General features: G+C 64.0%; 1 protein-coding gene across 4 annotated transcripts; it reads right to left on the bottom strand.

Moving 5' to 3' along the window:
- Positions 1–69: 69 nt before the first annotated feature.
- Positions 70–17,550, bottom strand: TRAF7 (TNF receptor associated factor 7). 4 transcript variants are annotated; one of them, XM_027611276.2, is made up of 23 exons: positions 17,431–17,486; positions 12,389–12,484; positions 11,911–12,210; positions 9,803–9,921; positions 9,501–9,558; positions 7,718–7,809; positions 5,941–6,057; positions 5,492–5,584; positions 5,291–5,324; positions 4,484–4,667; positions 4,254–4,388; positions 3,374–3,591; positions 3,225–3,298; positions 2,955–3,003; positions 2,748–2,875; positions 2,511–2,593; positions 1,788–1,827; positions 1,579–1,695; positions 1,365–1,487; positions 1,026–1,145; positions 806–937; positions 605–724; positions 70–445 (listed from the first exon to the last, which is right to left on the bottom strand). In XM_027611276.2, exons 4-23 carry the CDS (start codon positions 9,881–9,883, stop codon positions 431–433), a joined length of 2,013 nt encoding a protein of 670 aa, XP_027467077.1. In that variant the 5' UTR covers positions 9,884–9,921; positions 11,911–12,210; positions 12,389–12,484; positions 17,431–17,486; the 3' UTR covers positions 70–430. The 4 variants fall into 4 exon arrangements, with proteins under 4 accessions (XP_027467077.1, XP_027467078.1, XP_027467076.1 ...); XM_027611277.2 differs by lacking the exon at positions 12,389–12,484 and having other exon boundaries at positions 17,431–17,485; XM_027611275.2 differs by lacking the exons at positions 11,911–12,210; positions 12,389–12,484 and having other exon boundaries at positions 17,431–17,550.
- Positions 17,551–17,664: the final 114 nt, after the last annotated feature.

The raw sequence follows: 17,664 nt of genomic DNA, 5'->3' as shown, positions 1-17,664 counted from the left end.
CGGTGCCCGTGCACACCAGCCTTCTCCGGTGGCCTCTCCGACAACCCAAGGACTGTCCCCACTCACAGCCACAGTCTGTGCAGCTTTTATTTCAATCAGGAAGTAATCAAATCTATATACAGTCTAAAAACAGTAGAAAAGGTGAGTAAAAAGGCCCACAGTCCCATCTGGGGTGGGGATGGAGGGTGGGCCGGGCGAGCATCGTACCTGGCACCCAGAGAGAGGGGCTGGGCACTGTCCTGGCAACGACGATCACAAGGCCAAGCAGAAGGAGGCTCGCCGGGCGGGGAGGGCACTGCCTGGCCAGGTGAGCCTGTCTGCCTGTCCCCACAGGGCAGGCAGGGACCACCCCCCAGACCCCTCCTATGGCCAGCCTGGTTGGGACCGGCCTGGGAGGCCGCAGAGGAAGCCAAGACGGGCCTGCACTCTGTTAGCATGTCCAAACCTGCAGAGGAAGGGCTCTGTTTCAGGTGCCCCTTTAGCCACACTGCCTTACCACCACCTGCCATGCACACTTGCCCTCCAGTGCCCCCTGCCCAGGGCCTCTAGCTCCTCCGCCCCTGCCCCCTGCTGCAGGTGCACAGCCCCCCCGGGAAGGCCTGACCTTCACAGTGCTGTCCACAGCGCCTGAGAAGAGCCGGCCCCGGGACACAGCCAGCGCAGTCACACTGCCCTGGTGACGCAGCAGCGTCTGCGTGCAGATCATGTTGTCCATACTCCAGACCTGGGGGCACACGGAGTGTAAGCGCCCAGCCAGACCAGCCGCCCGCCCGCAGCCTCCCACCGGCGCTAGGCCAGCACACACCCTGAGAGACCGGTCATAGGACGCGCTGAAGACTTTGGTCTGGTCTGGCGTTGAGATGACTGCCAGGGCATACACGGTGCCAACATGGCCCGTTAGGGTCCGCACCTGCTCCTTGGACTCGATGTCCCACACCTGACGGAGTGGCCCAGGCAGGTCAGAGCCACAGATGGGGGAGGGACAGGGGCCCAGAGGGAGGCCCGGCCCTAGTCGCCCGCCTTACGTGGATGAGGTTCTCATAGGTGCCACAGACGATGTGGTGATTCGTCACAGCAATAGAGTAGACGCTGCCGCCAGATGTCTGCAGGACATGGATGCAGTCGAGGGTCCGGATGTCCCAGATCTACGGACAAGCTCAGGCCACTTGGTCCCAGGCCGGGCACCTCACCCCCAGGGCCTCGGAGGCTTTGGACATTGTGAGCAGCCCACCCGTCCCCTTAGGAAGCGTGTGAGGGTCTCTCTGCCCCAGCAGTGAGGGGGCAGTGGAGGCGGGGTACCCCTGGAGCAGGCCTGGGTGGTGACGGAGGGGTCTCCCCACAGGAACCCCCCGCCCCGGGCCTACCTTGATTGTCTGGTAGGAGCCGCTGTACAGGTAGCTCTGGGCGGCCACCAGGGCCCGGACCCAGTGGTTGAGACCTGTGAGCTCCTTCTTCAGCTTCAGTTCAGTGCCCACGATGTCCCAGACCTGTGGGGATGGCCATGAGCATGGGCTTGGGGGCACGTAGCCGGCACCTTGATGCCCCCCTGCCCCGTGTACACACAGTGCCATGCCTGACCTTGATGGCCTTCAGGGAGCCGCTGAAGAGCATGTTGTGTGAGGAGACCAGCGTGCACACCGGGTTGTCATGGGCCCGGATTGTGTTCACCTTCTGCAGGTTCTGGATGTCCCACACCTGGCAGGAAGGAGGACAGAAAGCCTCAGGCCCCAGCAGGGCGGCACGCCCGGGGTGCCCAGAGCCCGCGTGCCCGCTGCAGCCCCACTCACGATGATGGTGCAGTCCGCCGAGCCGCTGTACAGCTTGCACCTGGGGGGCGGGGCCACGGGGTCAGGGCGGCAGATGCCGCTGGGCCGGGCCGGGCCGAGGGTCAGCAGCCAGAGGACCCGGCAGCTCAGGCCGGCGCCAGGGCCACCTCTGCCCCCTTGAGCCCTCGGCGTTCCTGTCCCGGCGAGAGAACCTTGGGATTGGAAGTCCAGCCCCCACCCCCTGCCTGGCAAGCGTCCGACAGTGAGCCAGGAGGTAATGACCCTCTTCAGCGCTGTTGGCCGTCAGCCGCTGCTTCCTGGGAACGAGCGTCTGTCTCTCCGTCTCTCACGCTCACGCCCACGAAGTAAAGCCTCATGACATGAGACAGGAGGGAAGGTCTAGAAGGGGCTACCCTGGGGGTGAGGGAGTAGCGGGACCGGCGACTCAGTGGTCCTCTCCCTGAGCTGTGCCCAGGGCTCTGGCTACAGGCCAGCGAGGTGCCCGAGGCACCCCAGGGCCGTGGCTACACGTCGAGAACGTACATCTTCAGAGCAGGAGGGCCCGTGTGCCTCCACCTAGCCATCCAGCCCTGCTCGAGGGTGAGGGTGCCCCACATGACAGGCACACACGGCCATCTGAGGACACACGTGGCCGCACAGGCTCGAGCCCCTGGCCCACGGGATCTCCTATGCCTGGCCCAGCGTGGGCACCGTGGCCAGGGAGGCGCACGTGTGCACACTCACCCTTGGATGCACAGAGCCAGCACGATGCCGTCATGGCCCTCCAACGTCTTCTGACACTTGTAGGTGGTGCACGTGTCCCACACCTGCAGAGACCAGGGCTGCGTGGGTCCCCGCAGGGCCAGCCCAATGCCGGGGCAGCAGGGTGGGAGTGGGGCTGGAAGGTGAGCCACCTGCAGGCAGGCCAGGGCTGGCAGAGGTTGGCAGGCGTGCCCACCCCCGAGGCAAGACCCCACTCACCTTGATGGTCTTGTCAGAGGAGCCGCTGAAGAGCAGGTCCCCCATGGAGTAGACACAGAGACACCAGACTGGGCCCTGGTGACCCACGAAGGTTCCTTTGCACTTGAAGATCTGCTGCGGGTCGTAGGCTGCGGACACAGGGGGAACTGGTGAGGGCCTGGCGGCACTTAGGGGCAGTGGTGGGGGCAGCAGCAGGCCCGTACTCACATCCTAGGATGCCCATGTTCAGCCGCGCGTTGATGTGGGACAGCTCATCCTGCCAAGGCCAAGAGCAGAGGGCCCGCTGGGTGTGGCTCCGGGCCCCCCGCCCCCAGACCGGGCTGGGCCGGGACAGCACAGGTGCAGCAGCAGCCTTCCCCGGCAGACCCCTAACTCCGAGTGCGGCCAAGCCTCCTGCAGGGGCCCAAGCTGAGGGGCAGTCCTGTGCCCCCCTCCGCCCGCCCCGCCCCCTGCACTTGGCCCCCATCTGCTGCTCACGTTCAACATGGATGCATCCCTCCGGAACTCCATGAGGTCCTCGCTGAGCTTGCTCTGGTTTTCGTCTAGGACATCTGAGTGGCCAGGAAGACGGCGTCAGGGACCAGGAAGAGGGGCTGCAACCCTGCCTCTCTGGGGCATGCCCTCACCGAACTTGAGCTCCAGGCTCTTCTCCAGCTGGTCAATCTTCTCTGAGAGCTTGCCCAGCATGGAGCGCAGGAAGGCGATCTCCTGGTCCTTCTGGGCCAGCGCCACGTGCATCTCGTGGAAGCGGTCGTCTGTCTGCTGCAGGAACTCCTTCAGGCCCTCAAAGCGGCACGTCTCCAGGTGCGTCTCATAGGTGTCCTGGTTCCCGATGAAGGTGCACCTGGAGGGACAGGACAGTCGCCCTGCCCACCTGCTCATCTCCTTGCCTGGCAGGGCCCTTTCCCCAGCCCCGCTAGCCCCGGGATCTCTCTCGAGTCCCACTTTTCTGCCACGATCCTCCCCACGCCTGCGGCCCGCCCATCCGTCCTGCCACCGCTTAGCATCTAGCAGGCCGCTTTATAAGGAAATCTCGTCACTTTGCTCCTGCTCAAAGCTCAAGGGCTCTCCCACAGCCGTTGCCAGCCTCCCAGTCCCGCTTCTTCTCGGGCCCGCCACACCTTGGCTCTCCCCTCCACCCGTGTTGGCCCCCACACTGCTCCTTGGTTCACACGCACACATGCATGAGTCCTCAGGGCCCACCGTCCCTGACCCCCCGGCTCCCCAACCGCTCCGAGCCCTCTGCACTCCTGGAGGGCTCAGGTCTCTCCTTCGCGGCACCTGTACCTCAGTTTGTATTACACAGCTGGTGGTGTGGCTCCCGCTAGGGTCCGTCTCCCTGGGGACCCTGGCTGTGTCCCCAGCGCTCAGCACACAAGCGGATCTCAACAGAGGTTTGCTGAAGGAGGGACTGTGAATGCCAGCCCAGCCGCCACCGCCCCCGCCCTCCTGCCTGCCCACCACCGGCCCGGGGCAGCCCCCGCACGCCCGCCCCCGCCCACTCACCCGTACTTGGAGTGGGGACACTTGATGTGCTCGCACTCCTTCAGGTGGGCCTCCAGGTTCATCTTGAGGAGAGGCGGGCAGCTGGGGTTGTTAGGACATCGTACAGGCCTGTAGTCACAGCTGCTCTCGTGGTCCCTTGGGGGGGCAGGGCACTGCGGGCTGAGTCCCCAGAGGCACCGGGTCTCAGTGCCCCTGGGGGATGAGGAGTGGGGGACGAGGGGGGCACTTACTTGCGAGCACTAAGCTTGATGGTGAAGGGGCACCCTCGGGGGTCCACCTCAAAGACGGGGGGCTTCCCACCCCCTGCCGCCCGGCAGCCATGCCTGCAGTGGATGAAGAGCTCCCCGATCTGCTCGGCCACCGCAATGTTGTTCACCACCACCGTCAGCTTGGCGTGGTCCACAGGGCACTTCTCTGCAGGGGAGGACATGCTGACCCCACGGTCCACCTGGCGACCCCCCCGCCCTGGCAACTCTGCTCAAAGCGTTGTGGCCGGGCTGTGCTGGGGTGGGAGACTGAGTCCTGGTGTGGCAGGCTTGGAACATGCTCGGTGGATCCCCCTGGGTGGATCCCCCCATCTACCTGCCCCGCTGAGGTGCCTGAAACAGGAGGGGTGCACAGCTGGGCCACCAAGAGTGACCACTGGGTGTAGGAGGTGATGGAGCCTCTCAGCTGACTTAGGAGTCTGGGATGGGGTGGAGGGAGCTGGGAACAGAGCACGGAGAGGAACCAGCCCTGGGCCCAGGCGCCAAGGCCTGGGACAGTGAGGTGGGCAGCCGTGACAGCGAGGGCAGCTCTTGCCAGAGACAGCAGCTGCAGAGCCCCGGGGCCCCTGAGCTGTGGGTCTCACGGCTCTGCCCATCAAGGTGTGGAGCCCAGCCTGCACACACCCGGGGCTGCTGCTGGGGCAAGACTAGAGAGAAGCCAGCACGTACCAGGGGCACCATCGGTGCTGGGCATGGGCTAGGACCTCCCTGGAGGGACCCCCCACAAGCTGGGTAATGAGGTGGCCAGGCCTGGGTCTGGGAGGGCCTTACCTGACTTTAGGGCACATCTTCGACAAAACGTGTGCTGTGGAGACAATGGGTGGGCTTGCAGCATGGCCACGGAATTGCACCCCCCCAACCCGTGTCCCCTGCAGGGCCAAGGCTCTGCACCAAAGGGGCCGGCAGCCCGCCTGGCCCCGTGAGGGTGCACAGGTCGGAAGGGCCGGGCAGGGTGGCCCGGGGCGGCCTTACCCCACACGTGGTGATCACGGGGTCCTTGAACACACTGCAGCAAAGCTGACAACACAGCTTCACCGAGGGCTGCTCGGCAAATACCAGCGGCTCCTAGAACCGGGCAGGGCAGGCTGAGAGTGGGGCCTGGGGGCACAGACGCAGGCGGGGAAGGAACCTCAGCTGCGGTGGGGCCCAAGAAGGGCCTGCTGAGGCCTGGGGCTGGACCTGAGCTTGAGGGGCCTGGGCCGTCGGCGCATCCTGTCCACCTGCGATGGGGACCGGGGACCCCCCATGGGCTCTTCCCTCACTTCCCAAAGCCGGTGCTGGGGAGCCCGTGGGCCGAGATGTGGAAAGAGCATGCCTGGGGGACTAGGCCGCATCACCCCCTCCCACCAGGCCCAGGGGGAAGGTGCCGCCGCAGCCGCCGTGTCACTGGGGGGCCACCCTGCCGTGGCGGACACACCTACCGGTTCCTCCTCCTCCTCAGGCAGCGAGAACGTGGAGCGCAGGGACATGCTGGACTCCGAGTGCAAGGAGCGGACGGAGATGGCCGAGTCGGAGCGGCGTGGCGTGCTGATGGGGGGCTGCGGTGAACGGGGGCAGGCAGCCCGTCAGCCAGGGGGGAGGGCAGGGCCCCCCCCCAGCCCTAGCGGGCGCTCCCTTGCCCCACAAGGCCACCGCGTGTGCCCTGGGAGCCGGTGCGGTGCCCAGGCCCCAGCCTGCCCAGCGGTCCCGGCCCTGTTGCTGGGCCACCCGCGCACATCTGCCAACTTTCTTTGTGTAAATGGAGAGACTTCCTGCTATTCAATTCCAGGAGGACACGCTCGCCTGGCCTGCTTCCTGCTTCCCGTGAGGGAGTGTGGGCTGCACACGGGGCGCCTCCATCAGCCAGTCCTGGGCCGGCCTCAACGCCCGGACGGCTAGAGGAAGGGACGGCTGGCGGAGGCTTCAGGGCTCCGAGTCCCCTGGGGCTTGGCTGCCCATCAGGCTTCCCTGGACGGGGATGCTGGGCTGGGCCGAAGAGGCTCCCGGGGAAGGCAGGGACGCCCCACTGAACCCTGGCCGAGATGCTGAGAGCAGGAGGGAGGGCCATGGGGCCCTGCCTCTGCCTGAGCCGCTGAGGGGGAGGATCTGGGTGGGGCCCCGGGTGGGGGTGCTGTTCCCCCCTCGCTTCTTGACCTAGAATCCCCAATGGAGATGCTGTAAGAGCCACTGCTCCTCATGCTCCTCCTCTCGCACCCAGAAGCCTCCTGCCTCCACACACAGCCCATGGGCCCAGCCGCCCCTGTCCCAACCTCTGTGCGAGGCTGGGGGAAAAAATCCCCTCCCCCCAGCCATGGGCGTCAGAGGTCATTGAGACTGAGGCAGGTGCAGCCAGAGGGAGCGGGGCGCAACGTATCTGCTCCCTGCTTCAAGAAGGCCTAGTGCGGCCTTTAGTTAACTAAGTAACTAAAATAGCTAAAATGTTTAAATAACTAAAAACCCCATGTTTCTTCGTGTTAAATAGGAAACCAAGGCCCGGCAGCCCAGCATGTGAAGACTTGGGTCCTGCGGGACTGGGAGGGCAGGAGAACCAGCTGGAGTCAGCCAGGCACACGCTGGCCGGATCTCGTGGAGGGAAAGCAGAAAGCACGGGAAAGGCGAGTGGCAGGAGGGCCCGAGCCAGCCCCTGGCCCAGGGCCCCGACAGGCAGAGAACAGCCACAGTAACCCTGGCCACACGGCCTGGGCACTGACGGCCAGCCCCGACGCTGCCACGACCCCCTTCCTCACTCTGCAGTGCCTGAGGCAGGAAGCTCTCTGGCTCTCCCACAGGCTTCTCGTGCCCGGCTCGGGCCACCCACCCTCCAGTCACCTGCTCAGGCCTCCTACCTCCACCCGGCAGCCCACCCACTCATCCTCTACTCAACAGCAGAGGCAGCATTAAAAACGCAACTCTGATCTCGTTCCCCGCATGACCGAAACTTCTCTGGGTCCCATGGCTCCAGCTTGTGGGCCCTGCACCCCCAAGCCCAGCTGCCCTCTCTAGCCACCTCTCCCATGCAGTCCAGCCATGGGTGCTGAGGCCTTAGGGTGTCCAGACACACCAGCCCTCAGCCTCCCCAGCCCACTACACCCTGCAGACCTTAGCTCGGGGCATGCCTCGCAGCTGAGCCTCCCGCTTCAGCTACTCCTGGGACCTGGGCCTCGGGAAGGAGGACATGGCAGGAGGCTGTGGGGAGAGATGGTCACGGCACAGACCTACCATGCTGTCCTCCTCATCCCGCGGTGAGTAGGCGAGGGTGCTGGAGGAGGACGGCGTCCTGCGGTGCTGTTTGTATGTGCTGGTCCCATCAGCTGCCAAGAGAAGAGGGTTGGGACGCCATGAGTGTGGGCCATGGGGGCATGCCTGGCCCATCATGGCGGAAGGTGGGCCCCCTGGGCAGATGGGCCCAGCAGGGGCTGGGCCTGACATGGGGTTAGTCCTCTCCAGGTTTCCTTGCTCCCACCCACTCCCACAGCCTTCTTCTTGATCTGAGGGCCACTGGGCCGGGGCTGGGCTCATGGGCAGCTGGGAAGCCCGTGCCGCCAGCAGGGACCTGAGCAGGGCAAGGGCAGGAGCGTGAGCTGGCCCGAGCCCCCAGCTAGAGCCCTAGTGGCCCAGGAAGGGAGCAGCCCCCAACAGTTGCAGTCCCCAGGCAGGCTGAAGGGAGGATGGAGGGCTCTTCCCTGTGCCCGGTGGAGGCATGAGGCCGACACCTGAGTGATTATACTGGAGGCGGCTTGCTTGGAGCTCGTCTTCTTGGCCCTCAAGGAAACCCTGCCTGGGGCAGGGGAGGGGGGCGCTCTGACGGCCTTACACAGGAGGAAACGGAGGGACAGAGAGGCCTGAGGCCCCTTGGCTGGTATGTGGTGGGGACTGGGAGACAGCCCACTGTTTGGGTCCACCCATCTTCCACCTGCTCCCGTGGCCAGACCTGGAACCAGCCTCGGGCCTTCTCAGCCTCCTCCACAGGTGTTGGTCAGGGGTCCATGTGGGAGCCAGAGAACCTCCCTCACAGGCCCTGCAGGCGGTAGCCTCAGGCCCCAACCAAACCCTGACGTCACTAGCAGCCCCGAAGATTGGGTTCATAATTCAGGCTTTGAGCAGCTGCCCTGGGATTGGGCCTCTGTTTCTCTATCTGTAACGTGAGGGGCCAGGTGAGGCAATTGTTCACGCCCAGCTCTGACCCATCCCCGCCACGGAGTGGGTGGCAGGTGGGGCGAGAGTGGGACAGACTGCCGTCGCGCCCGACCGGGACGCTGGGGGAACCAGGACAGGGAGCTCACAGCTCCTGATGGGGGCAGAGGCGTTCAGGAGGGCGCCCTGGGTGCTGGGATGAACGGGGACCGTTCATGTTCTTTTCCTCAGAAGAGAACGTGTAAGAAGAAAAAAGGGCTCTTTCAGAGCGCTGGGCTGGGTCCCCCAGTGTGAGCATGCGTGCCACCCCACTGGAGGGAGCCCTGGGGAAGCTGAGAAACTAGCCACACAGCGAGGAACAGCAAACCGAACAGCAGAAGCGCACACTCCGACCCGAGCCCCCCGCCCTGACGAGAGGGGCCACAGCCTCTTGGGTGCCCTCTCTGGCTAGCTCCTGAGGCCCTCCGCAAACACACGGCCCAGCAGCGGGACCCGGCTGGAGAAAGGACCCCGTGAGTACTTCTCATCACCCACCGTGCCCCATGTGCTCCCCAGTCCCGGCCTTTCGGGCCCTGCTAGGAGCCCGGGGTGGGGATGAGCCAGGGCTCACGAGAACAAGGGGAAGGACGGGTGGGGGTGCCGGGAAGTCAGGGCAGCCCTCCCCAGAGTGGGAAGGGGCAAGGCCCTGAGGAGGGGCGGGGGGGGTGGTGGCAGGGTGGAAGAGGAGCAGGGAGTGGGAATCCCGCCCACTCCCCAACACCAGCGCCCCACTCCCGCCCCACCAGGAAGTGCCCCGCAGACCCTGGCATGAAGGGGGGGGCGCCCAGATTCTGCCGAGCCCAGGCTGGCCCAGGGCTTGCAGGCTCACCTTTCGTGATGGTGGTGACGGCCGAAAAGGCAGGCCCAAAGGTCGTTTCCATTCTGGTCTGGAGAGAGAACGCACGAAACTTGGCACTGACCCCCGGAGAGGGTGAGGACACACATGGGAGCACGCACGGACACGCTCTCCTGCCAACGTGCCCACATGCATGCGTGCGTACCCAGGGACACACCACCAATATACACGGCACAGCCCTCCCGCAGGCCCTCCAGGTGAGGAGAGGACTACGCTGGAAGCTCCGCCGAGGGGGCCCTCCACCAGGGGGCCCACACCCATAAGGCCCTCCTTACCCCAGCTGCGACGTCTGGGGTGGGAAGGTTGGTAGGCCCCCCGGAGAAGCGGTTGTAGCGGGCGTTCTTGCCCGAGCTCATGCTCTAGAGAGGCATCTAGGGTCCTCGGGCCGCATCTCCTGCGGGGGAGTACAAAGGATGGCTTTAAAGATGGTGGCCCTGGCCCCTGTCAGGTGGCCTGCTCTGGCTAGTCCATGACGGGCACACTGTGGTGGCAGGGAGGCTGACAGGGGCAAAGTCCCTTCCCCTCCCTCCCGTCCCAGGTGTGCACAGGCCCTCAAGGGAGGGAGGAGGCCCTGGGTGCAGCGGGCACTCGGCTTTACCTTCCTTCAAGGCCTAGCCTTCTAGAAAAGCCACCAACTCCACCCCAGGGGTGGAGAGCCCCCATGGTGCTCTGTGATCCTCTGGGTCTGAGGGCAAGTGTTCTGGGGGCCAAGGCTGGGCCATGGTGTGGCACACAGGATGGGATCAAGCTGTATGCCCGCCTCCTGCCAGGGTAGGTGCAGTCGGGCCCTGGACAGCCCCAGTCTGCAAGATGGAAGGACACTGGCCACGCCCCAGAGAACCGGTCAGAGACACACCTGGGGCCTAACACTCAGAGGCTCATCACACAGCTAAAGCCATTTTCAGGCAGCGGGAGGAGATGAGAGCCCTGACTTCTGACCTTGTGCAGGTCACCTACTCTGGAAACAGGGGACACCCTCTCACTCCCCAGCTGTTGGCTCGGGACTCGCGGGCTGAGGTGGCAGGGAGAAGGCACAGTGGGAATCATCCTGAGCCTCCAAGAACCGCCCCCCATACACCCAGAGAGGGGCCTGGCTGGGCCCCAGGAGCGCTGGCTATTAGAAGGCACCAGCCAGCTGACCAGATCACGGATAGCCTGGGGTGAGCTGCTCCATTGCCAGGGCAGCGCCCACCTTCCCAGGGGCCCTCCCAGGGTCAGGGTCTCCTGCTATGGCCCTGAGTCAGCTATAGCCACAAGGCCCCAGCTTGGAGCCAGGCTCCCCCCGAGGAGGAAGCCACATACCCAGAATTGCTGCCACCTGGCACGCATGAGCTCTCTACCCTGGAAGACCCCTGAGCAGCCCCCTGGATGCCACACCACGGGCTCATCAGCCGCCGCCCAGCCCAGCCATCAGAACCAGTGTCAGCAACTCCTGAGGAGGCCCCTGGTCCTGCTCCTCTGGGGCGGGAGGGGGCGTGGCAGGCCGGGGCCCACCCTGCAGTTTGAGGGCCCCGCTGAGCTGAGAAGCGCTCCCGGTGTAAGGGCTGCTGAGCCTCCCACCCCCTGGGAGTAGGCAAGAGACGCGCTCTGCCCCTACCCGGTACGTGTACAGCACGCGGCTGGCTCCAGCACCTTCTCCATTGGCCCCCGTGACCTGGCACAACTGGCCACGTCTGCCTCACACACACACCAGAGCTACTCAGTGGTCCTCCAAGCCAACCTGCAGGTCCACAGGGAGGAGGCTGGCTCTCAAGCCTTGTGTCCCCACACTGTGCTCCTGAGCTGTCACACACACACCCCCATCTCCTCTCTCGTCCACCTGCTCCTTCAAATGTCACCTGCAATGCCATTCTCCCGGTCTTCTGGCCTCAGGCCTCCATGGGGTGGCTCTCAGCTCCTGAGCTGGCATGGCCACAAAGTACGGCCCCCTCGTGCTCAGAGTGCCCTATGGGTCCGGCTAAATAGGGGGACCCAAGAGGTCGGCCAAAGCCTCCCCCTCCTGCCCACCCACCCCTGCTGTGACTCAAGGGACTTGGCTGTGTGTCCCAGACCAGGCTGTCCAGTGGCTTTTCCTCTTGGGGGGGTGAGGCAGGGGCTCCTGGGAGTGGCCAGTATCAGGCCCTTGGACAGAGATATGAATACGGTGTGTCCAGGAGCCCCACCTCCAGCCCCGCTGCTGTCTCCATGCTAAGCAGGAAATCTTGGGGACCACCCTGCTCAGATGAAGGCCACCCTGGCCAGGGTGAGGTCCAGACAGCTCGAACGGAGGAGCTCTAGGACTCAGCTCTCAGGAAGCCCAAGGTTGGCTCCAGCCTCAGCACCACTGTGCGTGCTGGGAGAAGGGTGGGGGTGGGTCACGCGGGGGTGGCTGGCCCACACTGACCTGGATTTTACAATCCATCTGCTCCCTCTGCTGCAAGCTCCCAAGGCCCAGAGGCCCGCTGCTGGCTCCAGGCAGCCGGGACCCCAACAGGGACTCCCCCCGGGGCCGCGGCCAGCCCGCCAGGCCCCGTGGGGCCTGTGTGCGTGTTGCTGCAGTCTGAGAGAGCGGGCGTCTGGCTCTCCCTCCCTCCGAAGTGAAGTAAACAGAAAGGCACGCAGGACTAGCAGGGCAACATGCAAATCGGCTGGAAAGTCCCCTGACGGCCAATAGCGGCCCTGGCTGCAGACACACAGGCCTGGCCTAGCCAGAGAGCAAAGCTGAGCAAAGGAAGGAGGGAGGGAAGTGCTTCCCCGTTTACATGGGGTGGCATGCGGCCCCAGCCAGGGAGCTGGGGGCGGGGGGGGGGAGGGGGGGACGCGGGCTGCAGGCCACCGCCCCCCCTAAATGTGTGCCCCTGAACACAAGGATCAGATCCTACCCTAAGCATCGTGGAATTGAGCAAGATGCATCGAGCCTTCAGCCCCGCTCCCTAGGGGCTGCATTTTGCAAGAGTCTTCTCTGGCATCCTTCAGCTCTGCAGGCCCAAACCCCGGAAACACAACAGCACAGCTCCTCACCCCCCTGGCCGGGCCCAGCTGTGCTGGGGGGTGTGCCCCAGCCCCCGAGGCGGTAGGCCTCCTCACCACTCCACCACCCCTGGCGGACCAGGGAGGTGTCAACTAGACAACTGGACTCTCCCAGACTGGGAAACGCTGTGGGCTCAGCCTGCCAGGCACAGCTGGGGTGGGAGGAGGGCGAGATAGGACATCCCCACAGCTCCGCTCCCCCCCTTCCCCTCCCCCCCCCTTCCCCCCCCTTCCCAGCCAAGTCCCCACCCTGCCTGTTCCAGGTGGCTCAGCAGAGCCCACGGGACGTGTGGATTCTCTCTCTTAAAGACTGAAGACCACAGGTCCTGGTGGAGATGGGTCTGCCTGCCTCAGGTAAGGCTGGTGGGGGAGTGGTGCCCAAGGGCGCTCAGGGTCAGTGCAGAAGCAGCCCCCCTGCAACCCCTTGCTTGAGCCTAGGGTCAAGGCCCAGGGATCTCTGTCCACCCACGTCCATGTCCAAAGGACTTCTGGGGCCCTGGGGTACACTCATTGCCCAGGGAAGAACGAGAGATCCACCTATCATGCCCCAGCCCCTGGACTTTACCCCCAGCTCCTCTTTGGGAAAGCCCCCCCCCCAGCCCCCTTCTCTGGGCAGCTTGCACCAGAGGGCAGGCCAGCTCTCTGGGGAACCCCTCCCCAGCCCATCCCCTGGACGGAGGCCAATAGCATCTGCTAAGCCCTCACCCTTGGGAATGTGGGACCCAGGCCCCCCAGTTTGGTCCGTGCGGCTCGCAGCCAGTGGAGTGGGCAGTGCACGCTGTAAATGCTGGAATCGGGGTAGTGGGGTGGCCGGAAACAGGTCCCACTAGGGCCAAGCCCCGCCTTGAGGCGGCTCCTCCAGCGCCCCAGGGAGTGGGCGTGGTGGGGTCTCCTGAAAAGCAAGTGTGGAGCCAGAGAGGGGGTAGGCGTGCCCTGAGAACCCCATCAGGCCACACATCTGGTGGTGACTGCTCCAGGGGGGAGCACTGGTGGCTCAGGAGACCTCAGCCCTGCCTGGCACAGAGCCGTGGGTGGCCGGCTGGACTACAGCCAGAGCTCCAGGCCCAGCCCCTCATATCACCCACGGACCACCCAGCCCCTGGGTGAGCCCCTGCCCAGGGCCCCCTGGCCAAGCCGAAGCTGAGCTACCAAATCCTATAGAAACAAGCCGGTTGCCATTATCAAAGCCCCATACACTTCCTCCAGCTGCTCCCTGATGTCCCCTTAGTATGTCTTTTCCATCCCAAACAGGCAGGGTATGATGTCAGGGATCCCCTCAGCACCTCAGTAGACCCTGGTTTGAGGCCTGCTCGGCCTCCCTTCCCTCCCAGCACGCAGCCTGGGCCTCTGCCCTCACCCGCCATCCTTGTCTCTGTACCCACAGTCCTAATCCACAGTGGCCTCAAGGTTGCTGGACTGGACACCTGCTGTGGCCTCCTCTCCCAGGGCTCTGTGTCCTTACACCTCCCAGCTAGCCTCTCACCTTGCCTATCCAGGTCCAGCACCCACAGGCCCCTCTGCTGGAGGGAGAGCATCCCTCCTGCTCCACCAGCCTGGCTTTAACCTCCATTCAGCAAGGGGAATGCCTTTGCCTCCCCACCTGCCCCTTGGGGCCAGACTCATTTCCTAGCTTTCTCTCCCGTACAGTGGATGGCCACGTATGAGCTGCAGACTCAGCCTAGGGGACGCTCCTCTCTATGACTCCTGGAGAGCTTCCTGGAGGAAGGGGCTGGGCAGATCCAGAGCAGGGAGAGAGCATTCTGGGGAAAGGTATTTGTCCTCCTATCTCAGCACCTGGCTGCAGGGGCCACTGTTACCTTTCACCAGACAGCCTGGGACATGCTTCCCATCTGTGCCACTGCTGCCAGAGTTGGGCCAGACCCTGAGTTGGAGGGAGGGTGTGGACAGGTAAAAGTGGCCCCTATAACCAGCTACATTCCCCTGGCCCTGCCCTGGGCCGCCCCCCACCCATAAATCTAAGCTTGCGGGGACAGGTCCTGGGCCTCTGCCCGAGAACCAGGTGGCAGTGCCTCAGGCCCAGGCTACAGCTCCAGTCTGCCCTGGCTGTTTCTCATCATGCCCCATGTGGTTTCTGTCTCCCTGCCTTCCTCTTTCTGGCTTCCCTACAGAAGCTGGGGAGTGTATACAAAGTCACAGGCCAGAGCCTGGCCTGGACATGCACCAGCCCATGCCACTGTCCACCCCATGCCCTTACAGCCGGTGCTGCGGCACCCCCATTCCTTCTGCCTGGGTGCTCTTGGGGTTGGTCCACCCCCCCAGCTGGACTTCCAGCCAAGTACCAGGGGGCAGCCAAGTACCAGGTCTGCTAGTGACATTAGCACCAGCCCCCAGGGCCCATTTCCCCCTTCATCTGCCCCACCTGACTCCATGCTCCTCCAGGGAGCAACCGAATGCCTTCTGCTGAAGGGCCAGAGCAGAGCACAGAGGACGCTGGGGGGCATCTGTTGGAAGTGGAGGGGTTGGCAGGCCCCTCTACCAGGGTTCCTCCTGCATAAGCCAGCCAGAGGGCCGGGTGAAGTCCTAAGTGCCCACCCAACAACAGGAAGGTCAGGCCAGTGGGGACTCAGGTTCAGGAGCAAGTTATGTCCTGCTGACACTTCCCAAGGCTAGACACATGCTGGCCCTTCATATATATGCTTACGCTGACCCCTCCAAGTGTCCTTTATGGAGATGGAACAGCATAACGGTCAAGGCCATGAGTGCTGGACTCAGACCTGAGTTCAAATCCCGCCTCTGCCGCATAACAGCTGTGCGAATTTGGACAAGCTTCTCAACCTCCTGGACCTTCGATTTCTCACCCGTGAAAGGGAGCGGACATGCCCCCATCTGACAGGAACTGTGAGAGATGGCTCTCGAGGCAAGAATCAAGGCTCTACTGGTAGCAGGCCGTCTCTGAGATCGGAAAATGGAGCTGAGAAGCTATCCCAGCACCCACAGCCTGCAAGAGGCCACACTGGGGTCAACCAAAGCCCCGTTCCTCTCACTTCCTCTGTTCTGCTGGCAAATCGAGGAGCCCACCATGCACTGAAGCCAGCCCCAGATCAAGCCGAGCCGGGGGGGTGGGGGGGTGCAGCCAAACCACAGCGCCCAGGCTGCCTGAGGCCACCCAGCCAGTGCAGGCCCTTCAGCCACACCTCTCCCATTTCCCAAACTGTGCGTTCCTGATCCTGCGGCCAGGTTCACACCCACTGCAGGCCAGTCCCCATGCTGGATGGAGAGAGGGCTCTTGCGGACGGCCAAACGTTGAGTCTGACCCGGAGAAGCTGCAGGGCCCAGGAGGAGAGGCAGACAGAGGCTCGGGAGTACTAGTGAGCCCTATTCAACCTGCCAAAGGCACTTTTCTGTGGGTTCTTGTCCCAGCTAAGTCAACACTTCAGACCCTGATCTGTTCCATTCATTTCCAGAAATACTGTGACACACAGCCACAGCACGGGTTACTCCACAGGGACCCCTCCTTCTCAGCCGGTTACCTCCCTCATCCAGGCTGCCCATACCCCTGCTTCTCCTGAGACAGACGTTCTGGCTTCCAGGGAATAGTGCAGCGATACCTTGTAGGAACCATAAGCCACAGGGACTGGGGATTCCATGGAGAAAGGGGAATGCCCAGAGCAGCTCAAGTAGAGATTTACGACAGGTAGTGTCTGCTACACAGGCCTTCAGGGAAGGGGTGTGGGAAGGGAGAGGCCCAAAGAGAAGGAATGAGGAAGAGAGAGGCCCCATGCTTGGCAAAGGCCAGGGGGTGGGCAGCCCCCAGGAGAGGAGCACTGTGTGTGCATGGGGAGGGGTCTGTGGGATGGGGAGAAGGGTGGACACTCGGTCTGGGCAGCCCAGAGCTCTAAGAAAGGGAGGCAGTAAAGTAGGGTGGAATCTCTGGCCTTCCTTTCTACCCCTGTCCTGCCAAAGCAGGGTTAGATCCAGCACAAGTGCAGACTCAGCCCCAGCTGAATGCCCCGGCCTGGTTCAAGACAACCAGAGCCTCATCTCCCACTCACTCTCCTCTACACACAGGCCAGCCTCCTCACTCTCTCCTGCTTCCTCACTGAACCCCAGTCCTTCCTCCACACATAACCAGGGGCTCTTCACTAGGCTTCAATCTGATGCTGGCTCTCCTGTGTACAATTTCTGCCACCCTGCACCCTGGGCTGGCCTCCCGGACTTGCCTCACCCCTCTGCCAGCCCTCACTGGCACCCCAAGCCATTTCTCCCGCGGGGCCTTTGCACATCTTGCTCCCTCTGCCAGGCATGCTCTTCCAGCAACTTCCCAAGACAGGCTGCTTGCTGGAGGCACCTCCCCCCTCACCAAGCCACTCAGGAGCGCCCAGCACTCCTTCTCAGCGTCCTGTTTCATAGCACCCATCACAACTCCTCAGGATTTTGTGTGTACTGTCAATCGCTCCCTGCTCTGGATCACCGGCTCTCAACCGGGGGGGAGGGGGGGGGAAGCGGGGGGAGGGCAGGATTTTGTCCCCCAGGAGACGTTTGGGAATGTCTGGAGGCATTTTGGGTTGTCACGAAGGGGGTGGGGGAGGTTACTGGTATCTAGTGGGTGGAGACCAAGGATGCAGCTCAACGTCCACCAAAGCACAGTAGAGAATGCTCGGCGAGAATTGTCAATAGCGGCGGGGTTGAGAAAAGCTGCAGGAGAGGAAGAGCCCACGAGAACTGGGTCCCCGGCGGCGCTCCATGCACGCAGGAAGGAGAAATGAATAAGGAAGGGGAGAATGGAGCGACCGAGCGAGTGATGGACAGACGCGGAGACCCCGGCCCGCGTCAGCCCCGCCCCCCAGGCCCGATCCCTCCGCGGACCCCGACGCGCCCACCAAGCGGCCCCGAGGGGCGAGCCTCGGGCCGGGCGCGCCGCGCGGACACTCACCCGCCCGCGGCCGCCCGAGAGCGGCAGCGCCACCCTCCCGCTTCATCGTGCCCCCGCGGCCGCCGGCCGGGAAAGGGACAGGAAGCGCGAGCCGGAAGCGCTCATGCGCTACGCCCGCCGGGACTTGTAGTTCTTGGACTCTCAATGCCCGGCCAGCTGCCTCACGCGCGGCTCCTCAGAAACTACGACTTCCGGTGGCTTCGACGTCGCGGGGCGGGATTGGCAGCTTTAGAA

This window comes from Zalophus californianus, chromosome 10 (genome assembly GCF_009762305.2).
Source record: "Zalophus californianus isolate mZalCal1 chromosome 10, mZalCal1.pri.v2, whole genome shotgun sequence".
NCBI classification, from domain to species: Eukaryota; Metazoa; Chordata; class Mammalia; order Carnivora; family Otariidae; genus Zalophus; species Zalophus californianus.
This window is presented reverse-complemented; position numbering and strand designations above follow the sequence as displayed.

Coding starts and splice junctions, on each gene's coding strand:
- TRAF7 (XM_027611275.2), bottom strand. CDS start 9,883: ATGAGCTCGGGCAAGAACGCCCGCTACAACCGCTTCTCCGGGGGGCCT. Junction 6,058..7,717: donor GGGATGAGGAGGACAGCATG/GTAGGTCTGTGC, acceptor CGTTCACCGCAG/CCCCCCATCAGCACGCCACG. Junction 1,488..1,578: donor GCTCCCTGAAGGCCATCAAG/GTCAGGCATGGC, acceptor CCATCCCCACAG/GTCTGGGACATCGTGGGCAC.